This window comes from Hyperolius riggenbachi, chromosome 1, assembly GCF_040937935.1.
Source record: "Hyperolius riggenbachi isolate aHypRig1 chromosome 1, aHypRig1.pri, whole genome shotgun sequence".
Taxonomy (NCBI): Eukaryota; Metazoa; Chordata; class Amphibia; order Anura; family Hyperoliidae; genus Hyperolius; species Hyperolius riggenbachi.
In genome coordinates this window covers 222,794,627-222,808,326 of record NC_090646.1, presented here as the reverse complement: position 1 = coordinate 222,808,326, position 13,700 = coordinate 222,794,627, and the positions used below count along the sequence as shown (strand labels likewise).

Sequence of the window (13,700 nt, the reverse complement as noted above, 5' to 3'; positions counted from 1 at the left end):
GCAATTTATATTAAGTCACTGGCTCACATTTTTCACTGTTCTGCACTGTACTCCAGCCATGGACAGCTTAAGTGAATCAAGGACTATAGTTCTGCTTTATAAGACTATATACTGTATAAGAAGTCACTGAATATTCCTTACTTTAAAGCAGAGGTGTCAAACTCAAATAATGAGTGGGTTGAAATTAAACACTGGGACAAGGTTGTGGGCCAACCTCAATGTCTAGTGGCCAACTCCCTCCCTTATAAAGATCCATGGTATTGAGTGGCCCTATCCCTCCCCTATACAATTCCCCAGTGTCAAGTGACCCTCCCTCCCTGCCTATGCAGTTTCCCTCCCCTATACAGTTCCTCGGTGTCTAGTGGCCCCCTCCCTCCTTTATATAGTTCCCTGGTGTCTAGTTCTTCTCCCTTCCCTACCCATATGGTGTCCCTGGTGATCTAGGGCATCACCTCTAATATACTATAGCTTCCCTGGTCTAGAGTAGGCCAATCATAATGCAAAGGGGGAAGGGGGAATCACTTGCGGGCTACAATTGATGGCTCTGCGGGCCAGAGTTTGACATGTATGTATTAGAGGCAGGGGATCAGCAGGGTAGCCAGGGAACTGATATTGCTTAAAAGGAAATACATATGGCAGCCTCCATAGCTCTCTTGCTACAGTTGTCCTTTAAAGGGAACCTGAGGTGAGTGTTATATGGAGGCTGCCATATTTATTTCCTTTAAACAATGCATGTTGCCTGGCTGTCCTCCTGATCTTCTGCCTCTAACACTTTTAGCCATTGACCTTAAAGGGAAGGTCCAAGCAAAAAAAAAAAATGAGTTTCACTTACCTGGGGCTTCTACCAGCCCCATGTAGCCATCCTGTGCTGTCGTAGTCACTCACTGCTGCTCCAGTCCCCCGCTGGCAGCTTTCTGACCTCGGAGGTCAGGGCCACATTGCATACATTTTTACGCATTCCAGCTAGTGCAGGAACAAAAATTTACGTGTTGCACCACTAACGCGTAAAAATGTATGTGTTAATGTTCCTGCACTAGCGGGAATGTGTAAAAATGTACGCAATCCGGCTCTGACCTCCGAGGTCAGAAAGCTGCCAGCGGGGGACTGGAGCAGCAGTGAGTGACTACGAGGGCACAGGATGGCTGCATGGGGCTGGTAGAAGCCCCAGGTAAGTGAAACTCATTTTTTTTTTTTGCTTGGACCTTCCCTTTAAACAAGCCAGATCAGGTGCTCTAAATCAAGTATGACTGGATTAGTCACATGCTTGTTTCAAGGTTGCCACTACTGCTGGCAGAAGATCAACAGGACTGCCAGGTAACTGGTATTGTTTAGAAGGAAGTAAATATGGCAGCCACCATTTTACTCTCACCCCTGTTTCATTTTAATGGTGTGTGCTTCTTTTCTTCATTTTTTTGACTCATTATTAAAATGCATAATGTAGTAAGTAGATTACGTGACATAATGATAAGAGAACCTGAAATTTGTATGTAATTGCCATACCTCTCTTTCCAGTGTTACCTCACCTGACGTAGATAAAAAATTAGCAGAAGCAAAAGAGGACTCACCGTATTGCAAAGAAGTGCCCCATTCCCCTAATGGCACATCAGAAGAGTTTGCTAAGCTCCGCTTGGATCAGGATTGTGATTCCCCCATTGTGCAAGAACCAGATGACATCCCTGGGCAGGAGGCCACAAATAGAAATGACCTATTCATAGCGGAATCATCAGATGAACAACCTCAGAAGCTGGAAAAAGTTTCAGAATACAAATCGTTAGATTCATTTGAAAAGGTAAAACTGTACTAAGAGTCAGCTTTGGGGATATTTAATAATAATGCTTAATTTGGGTAAACACAAAGCATTTCTTTTACCTGCACTTACAACATTTTGTGAGATATTGGTGGAGTTCACTAAGGCTCGTTACACACCAAAAGCGTGCAGGAGAACGGCTCCTGCACGCGTTGTGGCGTGTCGTCGGGAAACTCCGGTGCGACGCTGAGTAGCGGCGGTGGTAGTTAATTACCCTGAAGGGGAAACGGCGATTCCCGACGATAAAATGCGCCGGGACGCGTCGTACCGCAACGTATCGAAACGCAGCGTCGGGTGTGAAAGGTAAAAGGAAAGTCTATGGACTTTCCTTTTACCTTGGTTAACGCAAAGTATAGACTTTGCGTTAAAACGCCAGAGGTGGGCTCTGGTGTGAAAGAGCCCTAAAAGCCCCTTTGGTCTGGGTTGTCAAACTGGGTTGTCAAACTCAACTTCCTTTATAGATTATTCAGCTGAAACATTTCTTAAATGTAAAGTATGTTGATGTTCATCATACAAAAAAGTGAGAAATAAAAGCATATCTCCAGTGTAACATTTCTTTAAGTGTAGTGCCAGTTTTACAGGTCAGAACATTTTGCAATGTATCTGTTTAGACAGTCATTGCCATGTTACATGTGCTCAGGGCCGGCCCTAGACTTTTTGCCGCCTGAGGGGGGGGGGGGGGCGCTCTGGGGGGCCGCCGAGCTGGAGGGGTAGCTGGCAGGACGGGGGTATTGGGCCTAGCGGCGGGGAGGGGGTCGTACCCCCCCTCCCTCGCCTGGGTCCCCCGAACTGCGCTCCCCTCCAGCCTTACATAGAAGAAGCAGCCGCTATTTGTAAGACGCACGGGCGGGGAGGACTCACCTCTTCCCAGCGTGCCCCCCCCTCCCCGCCGCTAGGCCCAATACCCCTGTCCTGCCAGCTACCCCTCCAGCTCGGCGGCCGGCTCCCCGCACGGACGGGCGGATGCCGACCCTGGAAATTTGCCGCCTGAGGCAAAAGTTTCACCCCGCCTCATGTGCGGGCCGGCCCTGCATGTGCTAATAGCAAATGAATGGCACCCCTGAACTTCTCCATATTGAGAGTCCATTCATCTACATCTTGCCCCTTCCTTTATGCTTCATGATGGGCAGAGCTATGGTTGGAGAAACCTCACTCCACTCCTGCCCACCTAAGGCAAATAGTTTTTTGATTAACCTCTAAATAGCTCAAAAAGCCAACAAAGTTCATATAAAAATGCAGGATAGCATATCTCCCTGAAAGAGTTGGGTCCCAATCCCCCTGGCAGTGTCACAGTTTGGGGCCGAAGCCTCAAAGGACCGCTGTCATGAAAATCTTAACATTTAAAATATATGTAAACATATACAATTAAAAAGTACATTTCTTCCAGAGTAAAATGAGCCATAAATCACTTTTCTCCTATGTTGCTGTCACTTACAGTAGGTAGCGGATAGCCGGCGCACTGACGTCATTGGACGTCCTCCGGGCTGTACTGCGCAGGCTCAGTAGTTCAGAGCCTCCGCAGTACAGCCCGGAGGACGTCCGATGACGTCAGCTCGCCGGCGTGACACGCATAATGGAGCGCAGAAGAAGCCCGACCTGGCCGTCGGCCTGGCCAGGTCGGGTCGGCCACCGGAGACCACCGGGAGCCTGTGGAGCGGCGCCGAGGGCACCTCCTGCCTGCCACGGGCTGGAGGAAGCCCCAGGTAAGTGGATTTCGATTTTTTATTTTTTTATTTTAGTATCCCTGAACCTTCCCTTTAAGTGGTTATAGGTTATTCTCAGTGTTTTCTTTATTTTCAAAAGCGGTAAGTGAATGGCAGTTGCTCTGTCCACCTGTCAAAAAGTGTACGGTGATCAGGGAGGCTGGTCAGCATGTTTGTATAAATCTTTTTCAGGGAGTGTTTTTATCAAGTATAAAGATGAGATGCTGAGAATCCCCTATGGAGATATGGACTAGCCCAAAACCTGTCGGTAATGTCATATTTCTACTACTTACTGTAAATGCCAGCAACATAGGAGAGAAGTAATTTATGGCTCATCTTACTCAGGAAGAAATGTACTTCTTATTTGAATGTGTTTTAAATTTTAAGATTTTCGCGACGGTTCCTGTTTAAAGACATCTGGCTAACATTCTGTCACTATGCAGGGAGAGGTGGGCCAACATAACACAGCAGAGTAGGCACGAGCACAGTGCCCTTGGCCTGCACTCAGCTGAGTCAATCCACCAGGGGGCCACTGTACATGCCCTAAATTCTCAGCCTTCGATCAGCCGCTTTGGCTGAGAACTACCTAGCTTGTATAGAAGGTTTTAGCATTTGTCTAACATAACGGTATATAGTTCAGTGCTATCTCCTGAAGGATTTTACTTTTTACCTGGAGATACTTTTGCATGAGACATTAAAAGCCCAGCAAGACTGCAGATTCTGGTCTAACACAAGCGCTGCTGAATCTGTTTTACTCAACCACAGCAATTCAGTGATTAATATAGCTGTCATCCATGTTTGAAAAAAAGTAAAGGAAAATTTTGCCTGGAGTTAAAATACATGATTTATTTCAACTTTTTTATACCCTTTTATTGAAAGCCTGCAAATCTATCTTGCTTTTTTCCTTGGGAAACATCATTAGAAACTTCCACACATTTCACAATCAGACATTTCATAGTAACAATAATGATACATACAGGTACTTAACACAAGAAAAAAGAATATTTGGTGATTTTTCAAGAAGCTGATAAACTTTGCTAAATACTGTGCATTTCACACTAGACAAGACAAATAACATTTATATAGTGCTTTTCTCCTGGTGGACTCAAAGCACTTGAGTGTTAGGGAGTCTAGCCCAAGTACTCCTTACTGAATAGGTGTTGGCTTACTGAACAGGAAAGGCCGAGATTCGAACAAAGGTCTTCTGAGTCCTGTGTCAGAGGCAGAGTCCTTAACCTTTACACTTTCTGGCCATTGAAAAAGGTTTATATACAGCATGAATTGAACTGTTTTTGAACAGTCGTATACTTTGCAGAAAACGACATACTCTGCAAATATGCAGAATAAAATATGTTCCAGATAAGATAAATGTACTTTCATGAGACTGTACATTTTCATGAGACTGCAATAGTTCATAGAAGCCAAGGAGTTCTGTTCATGAACGGACTTCCTAATTTCCAGGAATAGATACAAGACAAGTAGAGTACTGAAGCAACATACAACTTAAGCAGTGTGATGGAGCTGTATTTGGACAGTTTTAGCATGGGCATCCATCCTCAATAAAAATAAAACCCACAATTGTATCTGAAATATCCTGAAAATGCCCAAAAAAATTGCCACGCATTGTTTGCTTATTCTGTGTTTTACAAGATTAGATTTTGCTTTAGATATTTGATTCAGAAGAACTTTCTGTAGCTCACAAAGTTTGCACCTGTCATCGGGTTGTTTGGCCCATACTTCGTGGGCAAACTGCTTTAGCTGTGTCAGGTTTGAAGGGCACCTTCAGGAAACCAGATTTTTCAGCTCCCTCAAAAATGTTCAGGCGGATTCAAATAAGACCTCATAGAAGTGGTCCAATCCAATAGCCCAGTGTTTCGTTCTTAGCTATTCTTTAAATGCTTTAAGTTGTGGGGTTTAGATCAGTATCCTGTAGGATCCATGACCTGTGATTGAGACAGAGCTTTCTGAAATTTGGGTAGTTTGATTTGTTCCTGAATGTCTTGAAATATCATTGTTCCATGCACGGAATTAAGACATACCCAAATCATAACCACACCTCATCCATGTCTCACAGCAGATATGTTCTTCTGTTCTCTGAAAGCTAAATTTGTCTTATCTGTGGATACAGAGCTGACTTGTCAAAAAGCTCCACTGCTGTCTCATATGTCCTCAACAGTCTCCCAGAAGCATTGTGTTTTGCCAACACACATTTTAGCAAAATCCATTTTGGCTTTTTAATGCTTTTCTTTCAGCAGTGGAGTCCTCCTGGGTCTTTTTCTATTGAGCCCACTGTCACTCAAAAAGCAACAGATGGTGCAGTCCGACACTAATAGACTTTGAAGTTCAGTTTGTATATCTTTGGAACTCGTACTTAGGTTTTTATTTACTATTCTCACTGCTATTCTACCCATTCTGGAGGCTGATTTTACTCTTGCGACTGTATCCAGGGAGGTTGGCTACAGTCCCATGGACCTTAAATTATTTAATAATATTTCAAACAACTGTCACAGAAATATCAAGCTACTTGAAGATGGTCTTACAGCTTTTTTCTTTAGCATACCCTCTGATTTCCTGTGGCAACTCTCTGCTTTGTTTTCGCTAAACTAGTTAAATAGGCTGACTGATCGCATGAATGGAGATATATATGATCCCATTTATAGAGGAACTGTAATAAAAAAGAGCTTTGCACATAATGCACCCACAGTATTATAAATAAAAAAATACAATACTACCTAGCAAAACTGTTGCTGAATCAAATTCAGGTTACCACCATCTTGAAAAATACAAACACAGTTTTTAGGTGATTTTTTTGGCAATTGCATTTGTGATTCTGGAAGCCTGTGTAGTCGTCTCAACATGCAACACAGTTCTTTTGCTTCCCTTACTTTGGCAGGATGTCTGGAATTGTGGAGGTTTCAACTTGCCAATTGTCAAATTATTGTTTGTCTGATATCTGAATTTCATTTTTAAAATGTAATGTTACTTATTGTGGAAAGCATGGTCAGTTTTTAATTGAGGTCAGCATTACAGTGTTAAAAAAACATCTAGTTTGAAACATCAGACTATTCTTAAACACCTTAACAGTTAGGCTGAAGTCTCTTTTTCAAAAGAGATACAACTTATCTGTCAACTAAGAATTTGGGTCCACTACTGACTTGTAGTTACTCTATGAAATATTATATGAATGACTTAAAGTGTACCCCAGGCGGCGCGGGGGGATGGAGGGGTAGATCGGACTCAGACGCATGTTCTCTGCTCTATGACATGCCTCTGGGTCCCCTCCGAGCTGCTCTCAGCCCCCCCGCTCCGCGCGGTGACCCCCAAAAAAGGCAACAAGCTACTTGTTGGCAATTTACAATGGGAAAAAGGGTCATTTTATGACAATTGCTGGATGTAGGAGCAGTGGGGAGTGGCGGTAATTGACGCTGCCTGATATGGGTAGCCCCCCCCCCCCCAAAACATGTAGTATGCGTGTTTGTTTGTTTTTAAACAAAACTTCCCACTCGGGTTCTCTTTTAAGCAAACCTGAAGTGAACATAAATCTATGATATAATGAATTGTATGTGTAGTACAGCTAAGAAATAGAACATTGGTAGCAAAGAAAAAAGTCTCATATTGTTTTCCAGTACAGGAAACGTTTAGAAACTTCAGTTGTTTTCTGTGCAAAAGATCTTCTCTGAGCTCTTCCACTCAACTAGGGTCTAAGACAGTCCTGGTTTCTGAAGCGCTTATATATCAAAGAAACAGTGAGAGACAGCTTCAGATAAGCTTTTACTGCAGGGTAGAGCTCTGCTCTGTTTTATAGTTTAAAATACAGAGCAGGGGCGGACTGACCATTAGGGCACTCGGGCACGGACCGAGGGCCCGTGGTCAGGGGGGGCCCGCCACCCGCCATAGAACCCTGAGCAGCCAGGAGGGGAGACAGCCAGTGAAGGAGGGCGATGGGCATAGCAGCGGAGAAGAGGGGAAGTTTCCCCCCCTCCTCTCACCTTGGGGCCCCCCTTCCTGGCTCTCCCCTCCGTAATCTGTAATGTGTCGGACAGCTGGAAGCGGCTGACAGCGGGCGGAGACGCTGTTCAGCCACCGGAGGGATCGCTGATCTGTGTGCAGCTAGTCTGGGTTTGAGAAGCCCAGACTAGCTGCACACAGATCAGCGATGCCTCCGGTGGCTGAACAGCGGTAAGTCTCCGCCTGCTGTCAGCCGCTTCCAGCTGTCCGACACATTACAGATTACGGAGGGGAGAGCCAGGAAGGGGGGCCCCAAGATGAGAGGAGGGGGGGGGGAACTTCCCCCCTTCTCCGCTGCTATGCCCATCGCCCTCCTTCACTGGCTGTCTCCCCTCCTGGAGACACCTACAAGCCTGGCTGCATATACTGGGGAGACCTATACACCTGGCTGCATATACTGGGGGCACCTATAGACCTGGCTATACTGGGGAGACCTATACATCTGGCTGCATATACTGGGGGCACCTATACACCTGACTACATATACTGGGGGCACTTATACACCTGACTACATATACTGGGGGCACTTATAGACCTAGCTACATATACTGGGGGCACTTACAGACCTGGCTATACTGGGGAGACCTATACACCTGGCTGCATATACTGGGGGCACCTATACACCTGGCTACATATACTGGGGGCACTTATAGACCTAGCTACATATACTGGGGGCACCTATAAACCTGGCTATACTGGGGACACCTATACATTTGGCTGCATATACTGGGGGCACCTATACACCTGACTACATATACTGGGGGCACTTATACACCTGACTACATATACTGGGGGCACTTATAGCCCTAGCTACATATACTGGGGGCACCTATAAACCTGGCTATACTGGGGACACCTATACACCTGGCTGCATATACTGGGGGCACTTATACACCTGGCTATACTGGGGAGACCTATACACCTGGCTATACTGGGGAGACCTATACATCTGACTGCATATACTGGGGGCACCTATACACCTGACTACATATACTGGGGGCACCTATAGACCTGGCTATACTGGGGACACCTATACACCTGGCTACATATACTGGGGACACCTAAAGACCTGGCTATCTATACAGGAAACACCTATAGACCTGGCTATCTGTACTGGGGACACCTATAGGCCTGGCTACCTATTCTGGAGACACCTGTAGACCTGGCTACCTATACTGGGGACAGGTATAGACCTGGCTATCTTAACTGGGGACATCTATAGACCTGGCTATCTTAAATGGGGACATCTATAGACCTGGTTATCTATTCTGGGGACACCTGTAGATTAGGCTACTTATACTGGGGACACCTATAGACCTGGATACCTGCACTGGGAAAACCTATAGACCTGTATACTTCCACTGGGGATACCCTTTGACCTGGTTACCTATACTGGGGACACCTATTTTGGGGGAACTGCTGCCAGATTAACTATTTTTGGGGAACTGCTGCTGCCAGATTAAGTGTATTTTGAGAAACAGCTGCCAGATTATGTGTATTTTTGGGGAACCGCTGCCAGATTGTGTATAATGGGGGGACTGCTGCTTCCAGATTCTGTGTATTTTGGGGGAACCACTGCTGCTACATGTATTTTTGGTGATCCGCTGCCAAATTATGTATATTTGGGGGAACCGCTGCTGCCAGATAACGTCTATTTTGGGGGAACGACTGCCATATTATCTGTATTTTGGAGGAACCTCTGCCAAATTGCATGGATTTTTGGTGAAATGCTGTCAGATTACATGTATTTTGGGGGGAAGCACTATGGCAGAGTTCAAACTTCCCCAGCAGACCTTTTACACCACTGCTAAGGTCATGTATATTTTGCCCCACCCATGACCACGCCCACATTCTGTTGCGTGACCACACCCATTTTTTGGCGCGCCGCGGTTTTTGTCACTGTGTAATATCTCAATATAACATATTTACTGTTGTGAATAAATGATTATATCTTAGTCTGTAAAAATATAACGTGAAAGGTGGGAAACACTGGTATGGGGGCCCCATAATGTCCTATTGCCTGGGGGCCCCATGAGTTGTCAGTCCGCCCCTGATACAGAGTGTGTTTTGTAAACTGCAAATATGACAGTATGATGCAATGTTATAAAAAAAAAAAAGCTATATAACTGAAAATAAAAATGAGACTTTTCTTTGCTACTAATGTTCTATTAACTATCCATACTACTCCCGGGTGATTTTATTCACATGGTCTGGTCTTGCTCTCATATCCAGAGGTACTGGGATCAAGTGAATAAGATACTTATAAAAATCTTTGAGAAACCTGTTATGTTTGACCCTAAACTGCATTTACTGGGAATCGTTGGGGACACAGTGTCTTCTCAGAGGTTAGAGCTATTATGGAGCATGCTGTGTTTTTATGCTAGGAAAACCATTATTGTGCATTGCATTAAGCAACAGGCCCCATCGGCAGGACACTGGATCAAAATGGTGAATGCTGTGCTCCCTATGTATAAATCAACCTACTTACAGAGGAATTGCCCTCTCAAGTTAGACAGAATATGGACTCCTTGGGTAGAGTATGTAAAGGATCAGGGTATTGATTATGAACAATCTGACACGTAATTATATTCATTGCTGTTGGGTCTTGTTGCTGGTGGACGGGACTGTGAAGGGACAAGTGGTCGGGGGAGGGAGGGGGCTGTACTTTGTTATACCTTTTTGTACTGATTCTGAAATCTAATAAAACTTATCTGTTAAAAAAATGATCCGTACTACTCATACAATTCATTATATCATACCTTTTGTTTCACTTTAGTGAGGTTGTATTTATTTTGTCACTTTAGTATAGTTATTTCTTTTGGGTATATGCTATTGTGGAGCACTTGCATTATATTTTGAAGAATTTTGATTATGGTTGGTGTCTCTCTGTTTTTCTTGTGTGTAACAAAACTGGCACTTGGCTTCAGAAATACAGTCTTGAAATATATAAATAGAGGAAAACAACAGAAGTGCAGATGCTCAGAACTACTCACTCAAAATACAAAGGAATAAAAACAGCAACAAAAATAAGACCTTTATAAAGTATTCCAATTGAAATCTTTCTTTGATGAACACACCCTGTTCCCATAATGATAACAGCCAGCTTATATTATAGTTCTGCTATATACAGCAAAATAACTTATGTCCTTGTGTATAAAGGTAGATAAAGAAATGCAGAGATGTTGTTCGTAGTCAGTCAGCTAATTGTGTTCATTTTCTAATGTCGCCAATAGAAGTTTACAGCTACATTATGATTGCTGGGTGCTGTTATTTCCTTTGCTAGGCAAAGCACTTCCATTTTACCTTTCAGGTTTTTTTTTACATAAATACGATTTCAAAAAGTTAAAAGTTTAGAATGGTAAAAAAAAGTATACCACTTCCATACCTCCACCAGGATCTAGCAGAGGAGTTAGGTGAGCTAGAGACCAACTCAGATGAGGACGAGATGGTAACTACCAGAGTCGTTCGCCGACGTGTCATTATTCAGGTACTAAGTGTTTAACTCCTGCACGTCCCTGTGCCAGGCACTTCAGAGTCCTGGCTACACTTGCAGGGAGCTTTGTAAAGCAGTTATCTACTAAGTAACATGGCTGTTTGCATGTTTTCCTGACTAATGCATGTCCAATCTGTTTGAGTACTCAGCACCAACCTTCAGCACAAATAGAAAAATTAGATTATCAGCTTCTGCACCTCACCATACAAAGTGCACGTGGTAGACCAACATATAAGTAGCTTATTCTGCCCTGCGGGGCTCACTGCGGCACTTTGTTCCAAGGCCCCATGCATGCACCTAACACTTTTTTTGCAGACTTCTCAAAGATTTTTGTTGTTAGTATGTGTTCTATTTCATTTTGATGCCACACCCTCTACTAAATCTGAAGTGATTTACCTGCAAGAGATTTCGATGAAGTCTTTGTTTTCTGTATTAGGCGGATAATATGCCTGACATCCTCCCAGAGACAGTGACTGAAGAGCAGTACACAGATGAGCATGGACACATCATAGTAAAAAAGGTAGCGTATTAACTGATATTTGTATGCACATGAAACACTGTAGCCCTGATTTATTAATCGTACCTAGAAATGATTGGGAAACCTTACTGGTTCTGCATCCTGCACTGGTCACATTTAAACTTCTTTGTTATTAGTGGATAAGGCTTGCAGCTCTCAAATAGGGGATATTATCTAGTGCAACGGCAACCTAGATTTACTGAAAAATATTGCTGTGGGTGCAGAGCCATAACTACATGTTATGGGCCCCCCTGCAAAAACGTTCATTGGGCCCCTTTCTATGCTATCCCCCGCCGCCCCCCAACCTACAAGAATTGATCATCTGATTCCCTACAGGTCAGTGGTCTGGACATTACTCCAACAGGACCCCAATCTCCTCCCCCCCTGGCTGTCGCTTCCCTTTAATAGACCCACAGATAAGTGCAGCTGTATAGTATGAGTCCCTGATTCACTCCCACTGCACCTACTAGTGGGTGATAGTGGTGCAAATAGTGGATGATGGCAGTGCAGAAAGTGGGTAACAGCAATACAGAAAGTGGGTGATGGTAGTGCAGAAAGTGGTTGACGGTGGTTCAAATAGTGGGTGACTGTAGTGCATATAGAGGGTAACTGAGTGCATATAATGGATAAGATGATCACTTACATATTCCCTGGTGACAATGAATGCCTGGATCCTCTTTATACAATACAATAACATTTCTATAGCGCTTTTCTCTCATAGGACTCAAAGCGCTTAGGCTCTCTCAGATTCAGTAGTTGGTAATAGGATGAAGTCTTCACACAGCAAAAGTTATCTTTCTGCAAATGCCAAACTGAACAGGTGGGGTTTCAGTCTGGATTTAAACACGTCCAGAGATGGAGCTGTCCTGATCTGTTGAGGTAAGGAGTTCCAAAACATAGGAGCAACATGACAGAAAGCTCTGGGACCAAAAGTTTCCAAGTGGACTCTGGGTATGACTAGATTATTAGAACCTGTGGATCTGAGATTGCGGGGATTGCTACACAGCTGCAACATTTCTTTCATGTATCCAGGGCCCAGATTATTTAGTGATTTAAATGTCAGTAGGCCAATCTTGAATAGGAACCTCCATTCTATAGGTATCCACTGAGGGGAGTGCAGGACTGGTGTTATGTAGCAGTGACGGGGTTGGTTGGTTAATAGTCTGGCAGCAGTATTCTGTATCAGCTATAGGTGGTACAAGTCCTTTTTTGGAAGGCCAGTGTAAAGAGCATTGCAGTAGTCCAGTCGGGAGGTAATGAAGGAATGAACTAAGGTTGGTAGATCTTCTGGGGGGATGAGGTGCTTGATTTTTGCGATGTTCTTCAGGTGGGGATAGGATGATTTCACCACAGCAGAGATGTGAGTTCTGAAGTTTAAATCCCCATCAATTAGAACTCCCAGGCTACGCACATGATCAGAGCTGCGTAGATCCGTGCCTCCTATTCCCAGGGGTGAAGACTGCAGGTTAAGTTGTTTTGTTATCATGCTCTGCCCTCCGATCAGAAGGACTTCAGTTTTGTCTGCATTTAGTTTCAACCAGTTGTCACTCATCCATTGCTGTAGTTCGCGTAAGCAGGCGCCGCGTTTATAGTTGGAGTTGGGTCTGTCACACCAGGCTTGAAGGAAATATATAGTTGGGTGTCGTCCGCATAGCAGTGGTATGTCAGGCCATGTTTTTGGATTACTTTTCCAAGCGGTAAAATGTAAATTGTGAAAAGCAGGGGAGAAAGGATTGAGCCCTGGGGCAGACCCATACTAAAGTGGTACAGAGGTGGACAGGAAGGGCCCCATAGACCCTTTTTGGGTTCTGCCACTCAAGAAGGATTGGAACCACTGAAGAACTATGCCATCAATGCCGCAGCATTCCTGTAGCCTGTTTATCAAGATGTCATGGTTAACTGTATCAAAGGCTGCAGAAAGGTCTAGAAGTATTCTGTCTCTTGCCTTGAGCAGGTGGTTGCATATTTGGATGAGGGCAGTTTCAGTGCTGTGATGTTTCCTAAAGCCAGACTGGAATGGGTCATAACTGTTATTTTGTAGGATTAGGGCTTCTAGCTGGGGATAAACGGCTTTTTCAATTAGCTTACCCAGAAAGGGAAGGTTTGAGACAGGTCTGTAGCTGGTCATTGCATCTGGGTCCCGGGAGGGTTTTTTTGAGGAGAGGCCTGATG

At 44.3% G+C, this 13,700-nt stretch overlaps 1 protein-coding gene across 34 annotated transcripts in view; it reads left to right on the top strand.

The window, feature by feature from the left end:
• ANK2 (ankyrin 2) overlaps positions 1 to 13,700 on the top strand; it is a 700,071-nt gene that overhangs the window by 662,548 nt on the left and 23,823 nt on the right. For 32 of the 34 annotated variants that reach the window (XM_068281027.1, XM_068281066.1, XM_068280997.1 and 29 more), the window contains 3 exons: positions 1,513 to 1,789; positions 10,913 to 11,005; positions 11,448 to 11,531. In XM_068281027.1, the coding sequence (XP_068137128.1) occupies positions 1,513 to 1,789; positions 10,913 to 11,005; positions 11,448 to 11,531 (454 nt within the window). The remainder of the gene's footprint in view (positions 1 to 1,512; positions 1,790 to 10,912; positions 11,006 to 11,447; positions 11,532 to 13,700) is intronic. The other 2 variants (XM_068281035.1, XM_068281105.1) reach the window with 2 other exon arrangements.